The sequence below is a fragment of the Pomacea canaliculata genome, linkage group LG2, assembly GCF_003073045.1.
Source record: "Pomacea canaliculata isolate SZHN2017 linkage group LG2, ASM307304v1, whole genome shotgun sequence".
Taxonomy (NCBI): Eukaryota; Metazoa; Mollusca; class Gastropoda; order Architaenioglossa; family Ampullariidae; genus Pomacea; species Pomacea canaliculata.
This window is the reverse complement of record NC_037591.1, coordinates 8189061-8212912: the sequence shown is the minus strand read 5'-3', so window position 1 is coordinate 8212912 and position 23852 is coordinate 8189061. Positions and strand designations below refer to the sequence as shown.

The window sequence follows — 23852 nt, the reverse complement described above, 5'->3', positions numbered from 1 at the left end:
ACATATACAAGATATCTAAAGTATTGAAATTTCATAGACCATTTGACGGAGATCCAAACTGCCATGATAATGTATCTTTACTCCTAACTGTGTGTGTTAAATATCTGTATGAGTATGTATGCCTGCCCTTGTGAGCAAAAGAAAAATTTCTGTTTTGGGTCTCCTTAACAGACAATAAAGTCTGATTTGATTTGATTTTGATTATCTGTTATCAATATGAGAGAAAATATTGAAATGCAAACTATAGCAATCATAAGCATTACAGACAGAACTAGTTTGTGTAAATTAAATAGGATGCATTACTGATGACAGTTTTGTTCTTACTTTTTTCTGTTTGAGAATGAGTTTATTATGACAAATATGTTCACAAACACACACAATTGCATCCCATCATATATTCATGTCTCTTATTACTGATTTACACTCTAAAAAAATTGATTTCTTCTATAACCATCTTTTAATGTCCTCTTACCATTCTTCAAGTCTTTCCAATATAAAGCTATATGCAGTGAATATATAAATAATATCATTTACTATGTAAATACCATTAACCATCAATGATGCAAAGTACAGAATTGTACAGGAAAAGCATTCTGTCTGTCTACTCTTTCATTCATCAAGTAATGTTTAGTATCAAACCACTACTGTGAGAGAAATTGTACTTCTCATTTCAGTTATATATATATATTTTAGCAAAGTAGAAAACTTCCGAAAAAGACAGTAAAAATGATCAAAAATTACAAAATAAGAAATGCAAAAAATGTAAATAATTACTATAAGATAAATATGCAGGTAACCATTTCATACAAATTTTTAAATATGGGTTGAAAGTGTTTTTTTAAAGTCACTCTGTTAGACTTTATTGACCTCAAACTCATCCACTGTGTATGGCATCATATGCAAATACATTTTTAGAGGTGGACACTATGCTTGAATGGTTTCAGGTAAGTTTAAATAGTTAAAATTTCCCACTGAAAATTTATGGATTAATATAAAAATCCAACAAACACAACTGAATCTAACCATTCCAAACACCCAAATTATTCCCTAAACGTTTTATGCTCACCTTCCTGAATTAAAGGATAATGGGCAACTATATACGAACTCCAAATTAAATAGATAGTGGATTGCTCTTGTATAAAACAGGCTGCAAGAAAAGTAAGGTCTCTAACACCTTACTCCCCAACAACCTAAATACGTTTAAACACATTAAAAGCTATCCTTTCCACGCCATAGGGTTCAGGGGTACTCCACCTCCATGATCAAGAAAATCCATGTAAATTCTCACCCTCCCTTCACACCAGACAAGACTGAATTTTTTTTTTTTTTAAATGGAAATTTTACATCTGTTGAATTTGTCTGAAGTGTTTGGTCATCAGACATGTCAAAATTTAGTAAAAAAAAAAAAAATACTAAAAATTTTTTTAAAAATACTGCAGTTTTTTGCTGCAAGCTTAATTTTCAGAAAAAAAATCTGACGAGCAAGCCGTTGACATGTATCAAGATTTTGTTTGGCTAAGTTATAGTATCTGCTCTTTATTGAAACAAAATGCCTACTTATCCATCTTGCATAGCTTATTACCACTGCTTTGTTCCGAAAGCCATTATTATCGAAATTATCTCTATAAACTGCAATTTTTCCTGTGTTACATTTGTCGCTTTTGAGTGGGTCTTAATTTTGTGTCAAGGGCGCTGTACATATAAAGCATAATAAATAAAATGGTTAAAAAAAATTGACAAAAACTGGTGAGCTTTTATCTGGTAAGGTATCCTGAAGAAAGAAACCTTTGCATTTAAAAAGTGATCAAAGCATCTTCAGCAGACATGCAATCACACACACGCACACGTACATGCATGCACAGAGAAATATGGAATAGTACAGTGGAATGTGATATATACTCTTAAGTGTGGCATCACACACACAGAGTTCTCCAAATTCATTTTCTTTGTACAAAGAGTACTACATGTATATCACAGTCCAACTCAAGCTCAACAGCTCTTTCACAAAGAAAATGATCGATAGTCTTACCACTTAACAAATTATCTAACAGCACTTCAAGCAATTGTTCATGGGGGAAAAGGCAAAGCAGGTGTGAAGCAGAAAATAATAAACCCACTAAACTGCAAATATTTTAACAGCTACAAAGCCACTGTTTAAAAACCACCAATTCTGAGAAGGTTTATAAGTACCAGACCTTCTTGGTAAATGAAAAATATCAATGAAATCAAATAACCATGACAAAAGAATCATTTATCCTGAGTAGACAATTTAAAAAAGTGTGTATATATATACATTTTCTTGCAAATGGGGCAGTTTGGAAGATTAGAATTATATGAAACAGACTATAACAATGTTGTGCCTTCTCAATAAGCAGCTAATGATTCTGGCCACTGACTTCCATTTGTCAACTGCAATGTGTTCCAGGCAGTCAATTATGCAAATTATGCCCAAATCTAGACACATAGTTTGATGCAACAACGAATCTGGCAAAAAATAATAAATGGGCATTAGTGCTTGTGACATCCTGGTTCATGATGAAAAGTAGTCACTGTGACTTGGGTTTACTAATGAATAATAATAAAGATTTACGATCTCTATCAGTGCCATCACTATCATCGCTACCACAACACATCAATGTAAGAAACATATGTTTAGGTAAGAACTGACTTCTTTCTCAATATACTCTTTTATAGTTTATTCTGTTGAATAGATAGTAAGGAAATCTTAGAAACTGTTTTGATAAATGTGTTTTGTATTAAAATTCTTCATAGACAAATGGTATTGTGTAAGAGGGTTTCAACCTGTTGTCAGAAGCAGTTCATGTTTTTAATGCACATTTATGATTCCATTGTGGATAAGTGGCAGATGTGGAAGAGGAATGAGTTCCACTATTCAGAATTATCTGGTTGCAATATAGGGGATAAAGTTAAGAAAAATATTTAGGGCAGAAGCCCACAATGAAATTATTCTGTACTTCAGCAAATCATATGCAGAAAATAAACACAAAAAAACTGTTGATCATACTTCAAAGGAAGCAATGTCTCTCAAAGGCTGAGGGCACTGGCCAAAACTATGAACATGATTTTACCTAACCTTATGGCAAGTACATAAAAATCATAGATTAAACAATGAGTGCAAAATGATCGAACCTAAATTTAAAAGAAACTGATCCATTTGGAGAAGACACTTTATTTTCAAACCGTCTATATCCTCCACCACCCAAAAGCCACAGAGGAAAAAAGAACACCACCACAAAGGAAAGTGAAACAAAAAACTTTCTCATGCTTTACAAAGAAAAAAAAATCTCCAGAAGCATCTTCATGAAACATATCTTCATGAAACATGAAGGGAAATCCTAAGACAATAACAAAGCCTTATTATGCTGTCTCTTCCCTATACTCTTCACCTTTCTGTAAAACGATTTTCTCCTCTTTGCCCTCTTGTCTCATCTAGCAGCCAGCAGCTTGCAACAATATTTAATTATTTTTTCAAGATAATGTGCACATAAAGAAAAAGCAAGACAACCAGTAAGAAGTTTTTTCTTCATTTAACCAACAGAATGTTTGCACACATTACACAATTTACTTTTTCATTTTAGTGTTATAGGTTTCTGTAGTACACGAGCCCATTTAGAACAAGATGACACAAAAAAAAACCCCACTCTTTTTCAACTACTAACAAATGGCCAGAAGAAGGCTATGCAAAAGAAAAAAAACACTGCAGCCTTTCCTGCTGCATGTTAATCAACCTAAGTCATTTTTTAGTTCCTATCTCAAGCTGATGGAACACACAGATGGTGCAACTTCCCATTCTATGCATGCATTTGCCCAAAACTCTGCAATAACTTCTGCTTTTCTTGCCATTAGATCTGTTCCATCTTTCTGACCCATTAAATCTGCCTTATCTTTTCTCTCCCATGTCTAATCATCCGCCAGTTCTTTTTGCAGGCATACCATCTCTTCCATCCTCTGCGTAAAAAAATAAACCGTGAGACATACAAGATGTTGCAACTTCCAACATCTAAGATAACCATGATGTGTTCGCTGTTTGCAGCAGTATAAATGTCTATTGCCAAAAGTCGTAATTTCTTAAAAAAATTGTTATCAAAATATATTTTAAACATACCTAATCTCTTCTGCAGATGCCTAGTTATTCCAAAGGAAAGGATGAACACAGAAGACTTCTAGTAAAATGTAAACATTAAAACCCAACTCAAAAATGATGACTCTGTGTGCATGCATGTGTGTGTGCGCACGGTGGTGACCAGTTAAGTCATGTGTGTGTGAGAGAGAATGTGCTGAGGGGATGGAAACTTTGATGGCAAATGATGTGATCTGTGAGCAGTGGAGAGTTGAAGGGTGGGATGACCCATGACAAAAAACAAATGTCAGTGGATTAACTTGGTGATGACTTGTGCTGCTACCAAACATCCAGTATATCTGATGTCTTGGAAAGTCTCCATCACATCAGAATGGTCCAGGGGCAACACACCTTACCAAAAAAAAAAAAGCTGCCTAGTCTGAGTTCAAGAACACTACATAAGAAAGTGAAAATGCCCTGCCCAGCAGTTTTGCAAGTTTTGACAATCTTCAGCCCTGTAAAGTCTGTACTGGAACACTGGAACGTGTTGAAAACACTGGCCACGAGGGTCAGTGAACAATTCACAATATCTTTCTTGATATGATATGAATAAACAGAATTGTGCATACATATGCACATGCATCTAACAATCTCCCCCCCCTCTCTCTCACACACACGTGTTAAAGTGAGATAGACAAGTATCACATCATGAATAATGGTCCTTGACATTCTGGGTCAGTAACAAAATAACATTAAGGAGGACTGTGGATAACTATTATAAAATTAGCACCAATTACTTTCAAAGTGCTGAAGACACCACAGATCCTCAACAGAATCAATTTTTCAAAAAAAGAAGAGAGAAATGAAATGCAGTACATATTATAAACACTTCAACTTTGGATCATTTACTTGTGTGTGGATGGAAAGTTTCTCTTCTGCAGAATACTGATGTCCTGTAATGGCCTTACGGAAGACACACCCTGAGGCATTCAGTTTCTGATAGTTAAACCCACCATTGTGTACTACAGATACTCCTGCCCTTCGAGCACATAATCCTGTGATATAGATGTCTTCCAGCCAAAATAGTTTGATTTCAAGTGATGCCTGATACAGCAATGATGATGCTTTTGTTGACATTGCATATGCTGTCCCAGATGTATATTTGGGATAAACCTTTTCATTGAAATCTTCTAAGGGAGTATACCACTTAGAATTTTTATTCTGAACAGGCTTCGCTCCTATAAATGAATGTCCCATCACAAAATCGGTCCTAGATTCACTTCTCAAGGCCTGGACAAGGTTTTGAACATTCACATACATGTCATCATCAGCTTTTAACATGTATTTGGAAGAGTTGCAATATGTGATCACCCACTTCAAAAGTGCCACAGACTTGATGCTGAGGTTCCTGTAAGAGTCCACAAAATCCTCTTGGATGATGTCGTGATACTTATCACTCTCTGCCATCAGCTGTGCCTGCAGATTTGGTTGACCAGCACCCAATATGAACACTACAGTAACATTGTATCCAGCAGCAGCCTTTGAACCCCATGTGCTCCGCACAGCCATGCGGTCATCAAAATTCTGGACTGCCGTGATAACTCCAATGATGAGCTCGGTGTAGGCAGTGCAGGCTGTGGGTTCATTGATTATATAGGAAAAAGAATGGGGGTTCACAATGTTTAGAGCTGAAGAGGATGTATTTTTGCTGCTGTTCCCTAGCAGCATGCTGTCACTGGTATTCCGAGATAAGTTCTGGGTGATTCCCGACATCTGATAAATATTCCAGTTCCCTTTCCTCAGCTGGCGAGGTGTGGTTTGCAGAATGTCACTGTGGATCTGCAAGATCTGCCTGTTGTTGAAGTATATGGCATAATGCACAAGAACACCCACCACAATTATGCCCAGCACCACCTGCGACAGCACCTTAAAGCTGGACTTGCTGTAGCAGAACATCACTTTAATTCTGCAACATATTCACAATGACACACATCAATGAACATTATTATCAAACAATATTATCATAACTGAACACACTTTCTTGAGTGGTGGTGGTAGGGGAGAGCAGCATCAAACCTGATCTTCATGTCTGCTGAAAATAGGTTCTCTCTAAAAAAATGTCATGTGAGACTTTCTCAAGTCAACCACACCATCCTTCATTTCCTCAACTGCAAACCAAAAGTATGAGACAACATAGTTGAGCATAAAGTCCCAAACTAGCAGAATTGTTTTTAACGAAATCTGTGTGGTAGAGTCACATCTTGCAGGAATAAACAGTGTACTTGCCCCAGCCAAGGCCAGTTCACATATGCATATGGGTTCCGGGTTTTTGAGTATAATGCAACATGTGCATGGACTAAACTATGAAGCATGGGTGTGACTGATATAAAGCACTTAAGGACGTAAAGCAAGCAGAAGTCGCTGTCACGTTTTCATTATGTTCCGATTTCAACAAGGAAACATGCTGTGCCGCAGGCTTCAAAGCGTGTGGTTTTCTCAGTGCCACGACACTTTCTGTCGATTTTAGCCACATTAGCCACATTAGACCCCTGACCCCTAACTGCAGCAGTGCCCGTTAACAGGAACAGGTCACCCAAAGGGCACGAGTAATGGCAAAGGGATTTGGAAAGTGAGGTGTTGGAGACTGAGGGTGATGTCTGTCTCCTTTCTCGCTCTTTTATTCCTTAAGGCTTAAGCCTTAAGCCCACAAAAAAGGTCAGGTAACAACTGGAAGGAAGAAATATGCTGAACCACACAGGTATCGATTTGGCTAAAGATCCTTTGTTTCGAATCAAAACATTTTTGTGAACGATTGGTTGTCAGTCCCTATCAAATAACACAACTCTACACGGAAGTGGTGGTGCGACTCCTCACTCTCATAGGGCCGCTAACCAAGCTGGAGCTCGCTATGCCAACTGTAACGGCACAAAACAATGTTTTGGCATCACGAGCTGTGCATTTCCGGCTAGAGACATGCTTTAATCGGCAGACTGCATACAGATAAAGATATCAAACTGAGAAGAGTAATAAGAAATTATTCATGCTGCTGTTTTGTGTAAACACGAAAAAACGTTTTTTTCCCCTCCATATATAAAGGCTTTCAGTTTTGTCTCAGAGAACTGAAGTAGATAATTTTTTAAAACTGGTATTTTACCCCAATAGTGGAAAAAATTTTCTCTTTGGTACATGCTGCATTGCAAAACTTTGCGCAGTCCAACTTTTTTAACGACTTACGATTTGGCAAAATTTCACCCTTACAATATTTGGCATGCTACTGAAAGTGTTAAAAGGAAACGAAAAATGCTTTTCAAATCTGCTATAAAAATCCTTCTCGGACGATCGCATTTTGGGGGTAAATACTTTCATGATCAATTTTATCTAAAGTCATGCCAAAGAAAAATCTGTACATATATTTATCGAACAATTTAATGGACGGTGGATGAACGAGAAATCAAGCACCATCGTTGGAATAATCCAGATCAAGACCCCAGTCAGCAGTCCTGAGGAAATATAAATCAACACTACCTACATGTACAGGAAATATGACACATCACTGTGTCGAAGTCACGTCGGTTACCAGCAAACGGTAAGGGGTTCCGAGGGGAGGGAGGGGGAAGGATGGACGCTCTCACTTGAGCATGCTCTTCCAACACACACCTTTTCGCCTGCCTTTTACTACCCTCGACTAGCAGCGCTCAACAGTCTCAACCCACCTCCGTCACACTCACACATCATCTGTCACATGAAAGAAAAGCCCCTCTGGGCCGCACTAGCCTTTCTTTCTGACAAAAGAGTCCATACGCCGGACTGAAAAAAAACCAACTACAAAGCTCCTTTAAATGCTTAAATATGCTGCTGTTGTTGACTGCACTGGACAAAGTCATGACGGTGACACGGCGATTTAACGATCGAGTGGTAATTCGACTAAACATACAAATCTGACAGATACAGCTTTCGGTGTTATGATACTAATGATAGTGTGTGTTTTCTGGGTTTTTTTTTAAGATGGCAAATACAACAGTAATTTTGTTAAGCAACCGTACAAAACGTGGATTAATTATCACGAAAGAACCTTCTGAACCTGGTGCGGGTTTTGTCCTGGAGATCGATTCAAGCTACAGCTGATTAACTGGTCATGCAAAGCAGGATATCGATGTTACCTGGTCTAGGGTTTTATAATTAAATCTGTCATGAGCAGACAAGAGAGAACTAGCTTGAGGATGGTGTGAGGACCGGTGTCGACTTTCATCCATCTCGACGACCCGGGGGCGATGGAGGGGAGGGGGTGTGTGAGGGAAGGGACTGACCCAGGTGGCTCGAGCTTATATTAGTGTCTGGACATGTGGCGAGTTCCCATACGCTGCGGAGGTGACGCGCCTACTCATCACTGCGAGCAAATAGCCTGAGAAATCCTAAAGGCTGACTAATGTTATCAGTTTCATTATCTCGCCCGTGAATGGAAAGCAGAGGTAGTCATGGAAACATCAGTCTTCGTACTGCTGACACCAGTCCAGTTCACCTAATTTGTTGCTCTGCTCCAGTATAGACAGTGTAGCACTATGTCGCAAGCCTCCTTCACCGGACACGTATCACGTAGGGTGAAAAGGACTAGCATAGTGTGGACTGCGTTAGGAGCAATGCTCAAGGAAGAGGTCCGCTTGCAGTGCACATCTGAAGGATTCAATTGTAGGTAGGTGGCGGATATGGAAAAGGACAGAGTTCCCTTGTTTTGCTGCACACTAAACATCCTGTGACCAGGAATAATTAAGATACTGTCTTAGCTGTCTCGCAGGGACGCAGGGGAAGAGAAGTTGAACATCTCTTGAACATTACTCGCTAAAGGATTTAAAAAACCCTTCATATAAATGTTCAACCCAAAGCATTCATTTCCAGATGACCCGCACTTATGCAAGCAGACAAAATCTGATACTCTTCATGAATATGGCTGTCTTACTAACGTATTCGTCACGTTTTAGCATTAGAGTTATCCAACATGATCCTCACGTCACACCAAGTCAGGGAAGCACCAAATTTTTTGTTTAAAATCCGTTATTTTCCCCTGTACTCTACGGCAATATTTTGTCCAACTTACTGGACACCGAAGATGACACCATACCCCACATCAATAGACAGCCGTTAATTAAGAAGCTGGTCTTTCTTATAGGGGATTGTACACAAATTCAAAAGCTACATAACGGTCACTCTTCTTTCTTAACGGGAAACCTTTATACAATTAAATATATGGCTATGTTAGGCAAATGTGTACATGCGTCATGCTTCAGACATATTCGACACAAAGTCCTGTTGGGGTGTGTGTGTGTGGGAGGGGGGGGGGGAGACTTTCAAGCGCAGTGTAAAACTTTTGTCACCAAGCGAAAATGGTACAGTGCTCAGCTCTTATCTTAAGACACAAGTATTTGTCTCTGATATTTGTTTGCAGCACTGGCCATCGTCTTCGTCACCCCTTCCCCTTCCTATAATGCAAAAAAAAAAAAAACAACAACAAACAAACAAAAAAACTGGTTGGTGGAAACATTATCCCGACAAACCAGCCAACCCATCAACCAGAATATCTTTCGCGCGTTTAGAGCAAAGAATCCAAAGCATTATGATCATTACATGTATCGAACGGTTGCTTTCACATCACGGTGGCCTGAACAGATGTTTCAAGGTGTGTATACAATCGCTAGCATCAAGACTTAACAAAGGAGTCCCATAAAGTTTATACAATGCGTTCTATGACAGCGTAAAATTTCCCTCGTGCATTGCGCATGTTGAAGGCAGGCACTGCCGTTGGGTTCATACAGATTAATTCCAACTGAATGATAATAGCTTTATAATTACGCTATAAGAATTTTTTTTTTTAAAACCTCCTCTTGGCGTCCCATATGTTCAGGGTTAGATTCCTTTTTAATTGTAACCGGGAGAAGAAACCAACATTGCTGAAGCAATTCCAGATCGTAACTATCAACGCAGGAGTATGGTTACCCTCGAGCCTCCTCTCGGAGATGCGCCCTGAGTCCAAAGCAGGCGAAAGGCGATGACCTCCAGGGTATCCGCCGAATCTCTGAGCTCTGCCCCTTGAGGACTGGCGCTCTGCTTCTCAGATATCTTAAACCAGTCCAACCTTTTCTTGCTCAAGGGCCGCACTGGACATGATATAAAATCTCGTGGGCCAGAACATGGCGGTTTTGCCAGAATTATGATGTTAAAAAAGAAATTATATTGTCTGGTTAAAATGAGTGGGTCGCACGAGGCACCTTTGCGGGCCGTAGGTTGGCACCCCTGTCTCAAACTAATCTGTAACTGCCTCGAAACAGACACTAACTTGAAGGCCGAACTTTTACCTAAAGTGCTGAAGAGGAGGAAGCACTTACCTGCGTAATGACAACATGTTGCCGCGAGCACACGGTGAGTCCAGCGACTGTTACTTTAAAACAATTACAGTGACGGCCATTATGAATCTCACTCGATGTCCAACTGTTTACCGACAGCCTACAATGGTGTTAGTATACATATGCTGCTGATAAAAAGTTCTTATCTTAGGAATAGTCGCCAGTTTATGGCCGACGTTAAAAAAGCAGAGCAGGACCGGAAAAAGTGAAATTACAGATAACTTAAAATATTAACCGGTTGGTGAAACCTGATATGGAGTGCTTCTTCACAATGAGCTGAAGTTCGGGTTATTCGGACGTTGAAAGTCTGCATTTCTCGTGCGAGAAATGGAGACTGTCAGCGTCCGAATAATACCAAATATCGTTCATTCGCTCTCTCTGATTGGTGTTGACTGCAGGCAATGTCGTGAATGGTGCACTAGCGTGACGTAGTACACTATTACGGCGCGCGTTGATCGCAGGTGCAAATCCTTGCAGATAATTAACGGATGAGTTTTGGAGGCTGAAATTTACAGGTTACGTTTATATCGCCTACATCTACTGATATTTGAAAAAAAGCAAACCGTTCAGGTTGGTCTTTAAAGATAAAATGACGGACAACACATCATTATGGAGAGGGACTCGAGTGTTGTTGCTGGTTTTTTTAAAGACATGTAGGTCAATGAAAACAGGTCGGCCCCATTACAAATGCATCCAGGGTGTGTGTCGTGATTTTTCAGCTCAGTGTCGTGGGTGCACTGTATAATTTCGACCACAACTTGAAAACTCCCCTGGGATCAAATGTTTGCTATACGGTTGAATGTTTCAGGCCGCTTCCAATCATAAATCAATCAATACAAGCACGTTCCTTCATACAAACAGCCACATCCATACGCATGCACATATGCACACATGCACGTGTGTACATACATAAAAATCCCGCAGCGGGCCACTAAGACTTGACTAAAGGAATGCATGCACCTATGTGTCAAACTGGCGCAAAGGCTTCTGGGAAGCGGTTACAGCCGCTGCAGTGCGTGCACAGCTTGCAGCGAGTTTGCTTATGCATTAAAGATAAAGGGGACAGGAAAAGGTAGGTCTAGTTTCCAGCATCCAAAGCTATATTAAAGTTCAAGGACTCAGATTGTCCCCCCCTTCCACCCCTAAGGACATTAGCCTGTTCGCTTTCGGATGCCGCAGTTGGCTCTACCACCTGCTCAAATGGCTAATTGAATTGAAATCAATAGTTTTCCCTAAAAGGTATTATTTACCTTGTTAATGTGTTGTAAAAGCTTCAGGCTGGACAAAGAACCACAGAAAAACGTTCGCAACAACGTCAAAAAAGTTCTCTAAATTCCGTTTTACTATGACTGCAGCCAACCGCTATTAAACCTTCGCAGATATCAAGTGTCAACTGCATAAATACGCATGAAAAATTCATCTAAAATAATATCCCATTAACGTATCTGCTTACGTTAATTAAATTTTCTAAACATGAATAAATTAACGAATTGCTGCTGGGGCCAATCGGGACTTACATACTGAACCGCGTTCTTCGAACCAGGCAGGGGCACACAGCTTGGTTGATATAGAAAAGGTTAATGTATCGGATGACTCAGCGTGATTAACAAGAAATTGCTTTTTCGATCATTGCGGTACGCTGAAATGTATACATCAAGTGCAACAATAGTATTTAAAAACCTCGTGCGAAACCAGCTCAATTATTGCAAACAAATTTGGATAAGAATATAACACTTATATTTAGAAGTAACAACCAACCCTCCAAAATCTAGCCGCTACCTTTCTTTACCTCTGTCAGCGGTAGACATCAAAACAGCGCCACTAGGCCAGAAGTAACAGATCACTGTTTGAAAGCACCAGCGGACTCACCTGTGCCCTGTACACATCACCTTTCTGGGCAGCGCTCAACCGACTTCATTGGAAAGCTACAACCGTGTGCTAAATAAATATAAGGCCTAAAAAGTAAAAGTTGTTCCCTAACCTGCTTCGGTAGTTGGAGAATGCTTTGTTGGAAGTGACGCTTGGTTTAAGAGGTACAGTGCGACTTCTATGTCCTGTAGCCGCTCACGAACGTGTAGGGCAGCAAGCGACAACACACGCTCTGAATGGGCAGTCAAGCGTACTCTGCGACCGACGTCACCGCATTGGAAGGTGACCCACTGATTTTTTTCTTTGAGCTCTGGAGTTTTCACACGTGTTTAGGCCTTTTCGCACAGACACCACCGGGGGGTTTCTCATAAAAACTCCTGCATTTATATCTTATCACTTAAATTACATTTTGGCAAGGATCCCTAATAGTAATAAGGCCTTGACCCCTGTGTGTCTTTGTCGCGGTAGGGGGGGGGGACTTATAACGCGATTGTGATGTCTGACGCTTTAGAAGTCTATTATTACTATCATTCACCTAACACATCCTACTCTATCTTTCTCTCCCGCTCAATACCTTTCTGACATTTGGATCTGGCCGAGGGACGAGATAATGAGTCTCCTATCTCTCTCCCCAAATCTTCAGGCGCACACTCAAGGGACAGAGCTACCTCATGGATCGTCTGCACACGGAGGTCTGGTGTCTGAAGGTGCGTCGGATGCAAAACGTGGCACGAAAAAATATGTATATAGTAGCTTCAGAATCTTTGCCACGTCACGTCACAGCTGAACGACCTCTAGCATCTCGCAGGCAGTCACTCTCCGCTTCACGCCTCCCCATCTCCCCTTTCCCCGCAGCAACATCAGAGAACTGCATCTCCTACAGTCCCCACCTAACGTGGACATCTCCGCGTGGCACGTGTGTGAGAGCGCGCGCCTAGTTAATGTCAGAGCTAAAATTTCAATGTAGTTTCAAAAATCGGCGGTGAAATTGGTCATCAACTTATCATTAACTTAAGCATTATCATTCATTCAAAACACGCACTTTACATCTGTCAAAAACATAGCCCTGCACATCACGATCTTCAACTGTACCTGCAGGGTTAGCATTAAGAGCAAGGCTAGACTCATTAACCATATTCAAGCTGGTATTGTCTTTACCTGAGTTCTCAACACAACACGTAAGTGGAAAGAATAAGGAGCACGAACTACATGAAATATTACATGCTCTATAGGTGTCCCACGTACTTCACGATCAACTGCGATGGCTAGTGCTGGTCCAACATCTGCACCATTATAAGGGAAAGTTCTCTTGTGAATAATGTAAAACAAATTAAAGTTTGATCAGTTTGATTCCTAGAGTTTCTATCTCAAATTTCTATCGTCTCCAAGCACAACATTCTTTCACTCGATCATAGATGTTTTGTCTTTGTCTTGTCTGTCTCTTTTATGCGAGTACCCCACTTTATCTTTCCTCAGGGCTCTTCTTAATCAGACAAATGTTTGAACAAATTCGACAAAGTAACTCATGTAAACACTTAGGAAATGGAACGTTGGTGAAGGCCTTCAGCTAGTATACAGGTGCGCCCGCGCACCATCCCCACCCCCCGAACACATACACACGAACACACACCCTCGCACCTTCCACAAAGCTGACATTTGGATCAAGCAGAGGAACATGCACATAAGTTATCCGCTGGGTGTAATGCCCCAAGGCCACTCTCTACCTTCTTTGGCGTACACAATCGTAATGCATTGCAACGATGAATCCCCTATGTATTTTCTACCACCATCTTCCCCCCCCCCCTATATATATATAGAGCGGGACTTCCACGAAATTTGTTACCATGACTTTCGTCCGCCGGACATTCGTCCAAAACATTCCACAGACCTCGGAAGATGTACGTAAGCAGTGTAGTAGTTTCCTTATATAACAACAACAAACATTCCAACACACACTCTCTCTCTTTCAAAGCTGCTGTCCATGTCAATAATCAAACGAGACCCGTTTTTTCTCGACTTCACAAAATTAGATGGTCTTATTCAATAAAACGTTTGCAAAAGCCATAACGAATTTGAACTAAAATTTTTTAATTAAAATTTTTTAAAAGTTTTAAAATTTTGAAAGTGGGACAGAGTTTTACACTAGGCGATCTTTAATCGACGAAAACACACGCCGTTTATGAAATTATTTGTAATATTTTTGATAAATAGCATCAGTGATTGATTTAAGATAAATTTATGTTGTACTAATATTAATATTTTGCTATCATTACTCTTAGCATCATTATAGTTTTGCTTTTTGTACAATAATATCTTATATTTATCTAAGTGAACAATTATTAAAGCTTTATATAATCAAATTGGCTGAACTGCTTTTTGTGTATTAAATTTTATACCTTTCAATTGGTGAACGAATAAAATCAACGTCGATGACAATAAACCCAACCACAACCACCAAGAGTTTTACTTACTGCTAGTTGCTGTCTTAGCAGATATACATATCAAGATATCTTAAACCAGAAGCATGAATGATGATTAAAACAAATGGTTCTGCAAATTCAAGGGCGTAAAAAATTGCTTAACATCTACAGGAAAATCTATTTTGTAGTGTCAAAACAACTGAGGCTTGTAATTGTAAAAAACGATGCTCGACTCTTCAACAACACCAACAACTATCATCATCATCATTGCAATGTAGCCAGACAGGTACAAGAAAAAGAACGTAATGTAAACAGAAATGAAAGGAAGAACAAAAGATCAGAAGAAAATAATATAAAAGAAAAAAAGGACAAATAAATAATGGAAGGAATGAAGAAGAAAGAAAGAGGAAAGGAATGAAGTAAAAAAGAAGATAGAAAATAAGGAGAAAGTAAGAAAGAAGAAAAAAAGGAATGAAGAAAAAGAAATAAAAGAAAGAAGGAAAAGAAAGATACAGAAGGGCAAAAATTATCTCGACACACGTTTCCTCTCGTGCTGGGCCGACAAGACAAGCAGCCAACGTGGGCCAAAGCAATTCTTCAGATGTGGGAGCATGCGTTTAGAACCAAGTTATTTTTGCCCTCAGCTTCTTTCATGTTGAAGATCTGCATCAGGATCTTGCTACTGATAAAGTTTGCATCAAGTTACGACCAGATATGGCGGGAGAGAACCGTGGCACGGCCCCCAGCTAACGATGTAAGACGGTGACCTCAGCAAAGAGGGAAGGGGTTGGGTGGAGAGAGTTAGGGGAAAGATAAAATGTCACTGCGGCTTGAAGAGGGCTGCACTAGAATTGATTAAGTTGAGGGTTATAGGAGCACAACCTAGGTCGGTAACTTGCACACCTCTCGCTCACTTTTTCTCCCCCTCCCTCTCTCTCTCTCATACTCACACACTTTTTTTTGTTGTTGTCTGTTTGCGTGTGTGTATCCGCGAGTTCAACAGATAGTGTGCCATGTGTGCATGCGCCAGAGTGTGTGCAGCTGGGAAGGTACGAGCACGGGTTTTTGCATGGGCAGGTGTGTGATACGTGCAGGTGCGTGTAAGCATGTCCATTCGTTCGTGTATGTACACACACAGGTCTATGCTTTACATAGGTAGATATTTAATGTAATCGTCAAATCGAAAACCTTATCAACAAGATGCAGGAACCCAGAGAAAACCAAAAAAGAAAGAATGTTAGGAAAAAGGGAAGAGGGTAAGAAATAAATAAAGATAGCATTTCCATGCACGTTGCCATCGTTTTACGACCCTTCACCTACCCATGTCGAGCCACATGTCAGGGGATGTTTCACCCTCGTCTCTGTCCCGTGCTGTGATTGGTCAGCAGCGTGGAAGCAGCATCGGCAGGCTGCCAGCCCCTCTGATTGCGCAGCATCACGTTGCAGTAGCTGTGATTCACGTACCACTCCGCCAGGGAACGTCACAACATAGACGGCGCAACGTGCGCAAAAGATCGTTCAGCGTTGACGCACGCCGAACACGTGCAAAGGACAGCCTGACTAAAGGCCCAGCATGTTTACACCCTTGCAGATATACCGTTCCGCATTTATTTGTCTCGTCTTAGGTACAGGGACATGGTTTCTTGATGACTTGCAAGCAAAAAGCAAAAATCTCTCCTTTTTTTAAAAAGAAAAAGGCAGTGTCGGTATCTCTTTTCCAAATGTAGAGACCTATTTCTGCCACAATTGCTACACGCCCTAGTCTCCCGACGAACAGAGTGCCAAACATCTGTAGCTACAAAAAGATGCCTCCGACATCAACAGCTTTACTACAAGAAAAAAAAAAAATAAAGATTACTTCCTCACTGATTTATCTTTCCTATACAGTCATTCTGGATTTGTTTACAGTGTACTCCGTGCTCCGCTTGGTCAACCGCGGTCCATTGTGGACCAATGTGCAACGAGCTTGGGCACACTGACTGCCTGTCAGATAGCAAAATCCGATCATATTAAGCTTCTGTGCCATGAGTTTATGCGAAATGATCCAGCTTTTCCTTTGTCCTCTCCCCTCTCACTCTTTAAGCTTTGGGTTTACGAGACGTCAGGTCGCCTACCAACGGCATGTCAGCTTGCACATCAGCAGCAGGTCATCTCGACCACCAAAGAAACGCTAGCTTTCCCACAACGGTAAAGGTAAGGGTCGTTTCCAGGGTTGGAGTTGAGATATTAGAGACCATACTTTTCAAGAGCCAGCTTTTTGTGGACTGGCACTGCCCAGTTCCTTTCCCTCTCTCTACTTTACCTCTCCCCGTCAGTCTTAATAGGTTGAGGGAAATCGCTGCGCCACACGGCTATCGAACCAGCGCGCCTCCAGGTCCGGATACCAGTTCTCTAACCACTCGGATATCCGCTCCCCCAATCCTGTTGAGCGCGACGGTATGCAAGTCTCTACGGTAGGAAAAATGCATGTGGAACTATAGCCACCCACTTTTGTTTATTAGGTAAAAACGTTAGGCAGTTAGTGCAGTAGTTAGTACCGAGGACTCATTATGGTAAGCACATCATAGAACACGAGGGCGAAGTATTCTCTTAATCTTTATGTATATATTTTTAAAAAAAACCTCCTCGTTTTCTTCCATAGCTGTGTTCAAAGCAGCAATTACGCTCGTTCTTTATCGTCGCATCATGAATGCAGCAGTCACGTACTCTGTTCTGAAAAACCTGACGAAGCCAATGTACTCTCCAGTGCTAGCACGACGTGTACTTTGCCAAACTTTCCTGCAACGCTCTGGGGGATGCTCCCAGGTGGTCCCTGCAAGGTTCTTCTAGGCCAGTGTACCGACTTTCTCATCTTCGTGGCTTCCACGCGAGCCTGGTATCAAGTTTAACCCCCAACGGATGTTTCCTCTAAGGGAGATGCAGGTCTCATCACCCCTCTGATTGACAACCTATGAGAGGGGGCAAATGAGGAGGGTGGGAAGTAGACTGGAAAGAAAAAGAAAAGAAAAAAGACAGAAAGAGAGAGATTAAAGAAACATCAAACATGAAAGTTACAAAGTGTGATAGAGCAAAGTTCCTCCCTCACTTCACCTTTAGGCATGTCTTACAATGGCCAGTGAACTTCGTCTCTGTTAAACCGGTTGTACATTAACTGTAGCTCTTGGGCTGCGAAAGCTCTCAAGATCGTAAACACAGAAATATAAGAGGGCGGAGAAGGGCTTTTGCCTCCATAAAGCAAGCAAACAAAACTCCCTGCTGGACCATGAGCGCCTGCACCTGCTGACAACAATGAGCAGCAAAGAAACATTTGTCAACATTATTAAAAGTCTAGATAGAAGCGAGCTACATTTGTCAACAATATTAAAGGCCTAAAAGAGAGCAACATTTTTTCGAAGACCTAGGTTAAGTTCAGCACAAGACATCATTTCTCAAAGTCAGAGTAAAAACTCATAATTATGTTCACGCGTGAAGTAAAAAGACACTCGAGTTGTCACAAATGTCCACGAATACATGCCTAGTTTATACATGGTCCCAACTCTCCCACTGGGTGTAACCGTCACAACATAAGTGTATCCTTGTACATTCCTTACATCAAGCTGTCTGCCCCGTCTCTTGTTCAAGGCGGAGAAATGATATTTAATGGACTTTGCCTATCGCTTAACAAAATTAGTTTTAGGAAGAAATAAAGAAACAATGACACAATGGTCAGACACACTTAGACAATCCTCAGCTTAGACTTCATGAGAATTCTCTTCCCCTTCGCTGCTCTCTGAACTGTTCCATCCTCCTATCCTCACCAAGGGACGTTTTCCCATTGTCTTCCTGCCACCATATGGCTTGACTCATGCATTCAAATCTTCTGGGACAAGGTAGGCAAGGTACATATTTATAGTTCCCTGGCTCTGTAAGTCGTGGTAGAGACTGGATCGTGTTTGTTTATGAACATTTTTATAAAATTATATTATTCACACAAGCACAAAACCAACTCCACCAATAATAATCACAATCTTCACTATCTCACTACACTGATGCTGTGCATGACTCGAATGAAAAATAAATCAATCCGGGCGAACAATAAAGAATACTGGGGAAAAAGTATATAACACAAATGATACAACACTTTGGTGTGTGTTTGAGGTGGGAGACGGGGGAAAACGGGGCAATGATGAAACCCCCTGAGGGAATAACCCCCAGCATACCGATTTTTAAGAGAAACCCGAGTTAAAAGTTTAATTGAACGTGACTTGAATGCTGGAAGCAAAGAAAGAGAATGAAGCATGAGAGGCAAATAACTCCAAATAGCTTGGATCCACAAAAGAAAACAAACGACTATTATAGCTTTTATGTCTTGTTCGGGGGGAAAGAAAAAAAAGCGTTAGTTGAGACGCGTCGACAGAGCATTGATCTTATGCTCGTCTCATGCGAACTGAGCGATCTGTCTGCCATGTAACTTCATATCCTAAACAGGACCCCCTAAGGAAAGCAAACCTGAGGACGCCCAGGCCAGAGGTAGCTTCAAACCTCCTCCAATACATGGGGTTAAGCAAAGAGAGCAAGGCAGAACAAAGACGGTTGAAGACGCCTTGTGTTCCTTATCAGAGCGAAGACGAATAATGACAAATAGACGACTGTCTTCAAGTTATTTGTATTTTTTAGAACTGACTGAGCTTCCCAGTGTATGGTGGCAAAGGTTTAATAAACTGCTAGTAACACCCACTCTCTCCCCATGATAGAGCCTTCTTTGCTGGCACAGAGTAAAAAACAATCCAACCAACCAAGCTTATCATCCCACCCAATGGAGTCGCATGGTATCACGTGGGACGAGAATGGCAAACATAACTTATTGTCAAACAAACCTCTTGTCCCTGAGGTGCAACTCTGGCAGTTACTTTAGTGATTGCAAGACTGTGTTTATTAATATTAAAAGGTATGCTTTCAAAGTGAAGAATCCCAGCATCCGGCTGGTTCTCAACGCTTTACATTATTTACATCACAAATTTAATTAAGCACCGCATTCAATGTTCTCAATGATGTTGTCCTATATGTGTTAATACACTGCTCCAGCGAAACAGTTAAAAGTAGAAGATTTCTTCCTGACTTTCCCATCTTTTCCCGATCGCAGACTACCGGTCCCTTCCTGACATACTTCATGCGCAGACTTCTCCGTCTTTAATCCCTGTTATCAAGCCAGTTTCTTGCTGATATGTTTTGCTCTGTATAGTGATTATGTGTGGTATGCATATTTTGTATCGGCTGAATGTGTGCTTTTAGTGTTTTGTATTCAGAAAATGTTTGTAAAGCGCACTGAGTCTACAGTTCAGTGGAGGAATGCGTTATATAAATCTTTATCATTATTATTAAGTAGTGGTGATACTGATGGATCTTACATCCCGCAGTAATCATATTTAATTTACCTTAATTCGAATAGGTCTTAAAGCTGCATCAATATCTATATGTAACTAACCATTCTGTGCCAACGAACACGTGCCTTGCTGGCAATATCTGACATTCATCACTTTAAAAAAGTACTAGCGGTACTTTTTTGTCAGGACAATTCTTCACCATTTTTTTTTAACTATGAAACTTTGTTTTAGTGCAAACATAATCGTTCTAGGTCTTGTGTTGAGCAGACGTTCCAGGCTATGAAATGTTCATATGGTCGACAGCAAAGATTTATCATCTGAAGCACACGTCCGTCATGATATCGTCTGGAAAATGGTAGGAGCGTCACTCGTCCGTTATCAGGTCTTTCAGTCTACCTAAAAAAGAGAGTGCACAAACCCAGGCTCATTTTTTCAGTATGACTGTCTAGTTGAAATCAATAAACATGCTGTCTGTCCAAAGTCAGGCGAAATAGCTTCTCCTGCGAAAAATTCTCCCGCAATCATTGTGTCAGCGACAAGAGGCGAATGTTACAGACGTTAGTTGTTACACTATAGACTTTACACTATGATGCATTTTGTCAGATGCAGCCTCGGACCTACTTTCACATGCAATGTTTGCTTCAATAAACTCCTAGATGACGCTGCGGATACCACAACATCTCCAATATCACCCCACCCCTACTCCGCCAAAAACAAAGTAAACTAAACATTTCATCATGGACAACCACCAACGTCTTGAATAAAGCAATATTTCCATCGTCTCGGTGCTAGCTCCCTACCCGTTCTCGCGGAAAATGTAAAATCCCTCCCCCACAAAAAAGCTGTGAAGCAGGCGAGGAGTGAACAGCACTTAAAACATCAGGTTAAGAACTGGGCCGGTAAGAAGAATAGCATATAACTCTGAAGCGATGAGTTTGTAACAATAAACATTTCTTCCCCAAGTGAAGGCATGACGGCCATCTTCAGAGAAAAGGTCGTGCCATGTACGAAGTCCTCGATTTCTCGCTTACAAGTTGGTTTTGTGGTTTATTTTTTTCCTCAGGGACTCTCGTTCTGTTCACTTTTAAGCACAACGTTGTTTTGTTCTAGGTTTGTTCTCTCACATGAAAAACAATTATGACCATCACTTTCCTATAGTAAGCGCTCCCTCTGTCCTCCCCCACCTCGATATTGCCCAAGGGTTTAGCACTTAATTACCCCTGATGATGTCAGAAAAGATGGAGTAGAAGAAGAAGAAGAAAAAACTCACCCTTGATCCGCTTTTGAAAACGTTAGCCATGCATTCGCGATGCTTATCAGCGTGGAAATCCCTTTATTTCTTTGGCTGGTGGTATCGTATCGTGGGACACAATACCCATCTCGTGCAAGAAGCGACTAGTTTTTTGGCGAGGTTTTTTGCCACTCACTATGCGTCAGAAAAAACAAGGCTGAATGACGGTCGAGAAGGGAAAAACGTGGCCTTGCGATGGCAGTGTTTTCTCTCCGGGACACGTCCTGTTTTGCTAATCTTTTTTCCACCCTGATCGGATGCACCCAGCATGCTTTCGCACAATACGTCCGCTCGGCGGCGGATTCCGAAACTCACGCGCGCACACGGCTGAGAGAGAGAGAGCGCGGGGCTCAGCACTCGAACCCCTGGCGGCATTTCACGCTCAAAACATCTCTCCTGCTGATGCAGCATCTGTTGGACAAGCGGTGCGCGGCCCACCCACCCCAGACGTGCTGCAGCTGACACGGTCCTAGGAAGCCGCCACCCGAATGCATCTTCACAGCCCCTCCTTCCCCCATCCCCCAACACACACACGCGCAGAGGACACGGCACAGTCCCGGAACCAGCTGTATAAGCCGCGGGGGCCGATACATTCAGCAAAAAAGTCACTGTCACTCCACTGCCGGACACGTTAAGCTTTGGACTTACTTCTTACCATTCTCTCGACTCAGTATTGGTCATGTGAAATGTGTACTGATACCTTGCTAGGTTCCTTCATACATATCAATTATACATTTACATATATGTTAAAAAAGCTACAATAATGCAAGCCCTTGGAAGCAGAGATTTTGTTGGGTTTCATTATTATTTTGCAACAATCAAGCAGAAAAGCATCCGATAAAAACATAGTAGTTAACCGTCCTAATGCTAAGCATCAGTAAAAAGGTTGATGTTTCAAACAAATTAAAGTCCCTAATGTTCTTTGTCACTCCTTCAAACATTTATAAGAATGTGTATACATTGGTATTGTGTACACGTAAGAATGTACATAATTAGGTTTGTATGTGTATATAAGTAAAGAGAGAGAAGATGAAAGTGTCATCTATTCATATGCACACTTATGCGAAAGGTACTCGCACCTGTCACCTTACAGCCAAAAGACAACACTCGGGAAGTACTTTTGCCACGTTAAAGCCAAAATACACCATTTGAACAACATACATTAACCTTCACACTCAGATGTCTTGGAACGACGATTCGGAATGTCTTTGGCTACGTCATAAAAGCAGGACCAGTTCAAGAACACACACACAGAGGAAATAAAGTAAAAGAAAAAAAAAAGACAAGAAAAAAGGAGACAGTGTCGCTGCGACCCAGCGTCTGTAGTTTTTAAGAAACAAAGGACACGAAAGACGAGCCTAGATAAGAATATCTACGGTTACCAGACAAGCCCAATCCACAAACCTGACAGTTAATCGACCTGTTCACGTACAGCGACAAGAACAATCATGTCATGGACCCCAGTGCCTGCTAACAACCCTGACAGATAACATCGAGTTAACCCGTTAACCACAGTGAACCATTCCTCCCTTTCTCTCTCTTTGCCAGCTCCGCCGACCTGCCGTTCACCGGGTGCAAACCTTGGAGGATACATGACCTCGCTTCACGCCTCTAATTGTCTCTGTTTCCAATTACCCTCGCCCTCGCCTGTTGGGTGGTAATGGATGAGGCAAATGGGCTAAAGTGCGGAAAAACACGGTGAGAATACCACAGCCGTCAGAAGAAATAAGCTCGCGCTGTACATTGCCGTGCGCCTTACAACTCTGTCGGAGATGGCGACAAATTTCGGGGTGTCAACGTCCTCGCCATTCCGCAGATCCGGTTGTCTTACCTGGAGGAATAGCAGAAACACATTCCATCCCCTTCTGTCGTCTGCTTCGTGCTTGGTGTCTGTGATGCTCGTACCGCGAGAAGATATGTTACATAATCACTCTCGATAAACGTCGTGGACGGAAAACTTGACGAAGGAAACCTTTCCTTCATGTTATATCTCCGGAAACTGAATTACCCGGAGAACACGCCCGTTTCCTGAAAACCAGCTCTGTGAATAACAGGTGCCACAGCCTGAAAGAAATTATTGAGCGTAAATGCTCTGGATGTATATGTATTTCTCACAGAAATCAGTGCTGTACTCAACCGATGAACCGAGTTCTGTACAACTTCCAGCTGAACACCGACGAAATCATCCTCCAAAACAACCAGGCTAGAGACAGCCTGCAGACCTACCAGTCCTAACAGGTCGAAAGAGCTTTCCATAGTCTGAAGGGAGGAAAGTCGCCAGGGGTTGATAATGTACCAACTGAGCTGCTCAAGCAGGGCGGGGAAGAAACTACAAAGGTCCTGACTGTCCTGTATCAAAGAGTCTGAGAACGCAAGAAATGGCCCAAATGGATGCAGTCAACAATCATAACTCTTCTCAAAAAAAAAAAAAAA

The 23852-nt window shown here is 41.3% G+C and overlaps 1 protein-coding gene across 13 annotated transcripts in view; it reads right to left on the bottom strand.

Annotated features, from left to right (window-relative positions):
• Nucleotides 1–438: 438 nt before the first annotated feature.
• LOC112558315 (beta-1,3-galactosyltransferase 1-like) overlaps nucleotides 439–23852 on the bottom strand; it is a 33083-nt gene continuing 9669 nt past the window's right edge. For 8 of the 13 annotated variants that reach the window (XM_025228729.1, XM_025228725.1, XM_025228727.1 and 5 more), the window contains one exon: nucleotides 439–6047. In XM_025228729.1, the coding sequence (XP_025084514.1) occupies nucleotides 4961–6037 (1077 nt within the window). In that variant the 5' untranslated portion in view covers nucleotides 6038–6047 and the 3' untranslated portion in view covers nucleotides 439–4960. The other 5 variants (XM_025228732.1, XM_025228731.1, XM_025228722.1 and 2 more) reach the window with 5 other exon arrangements.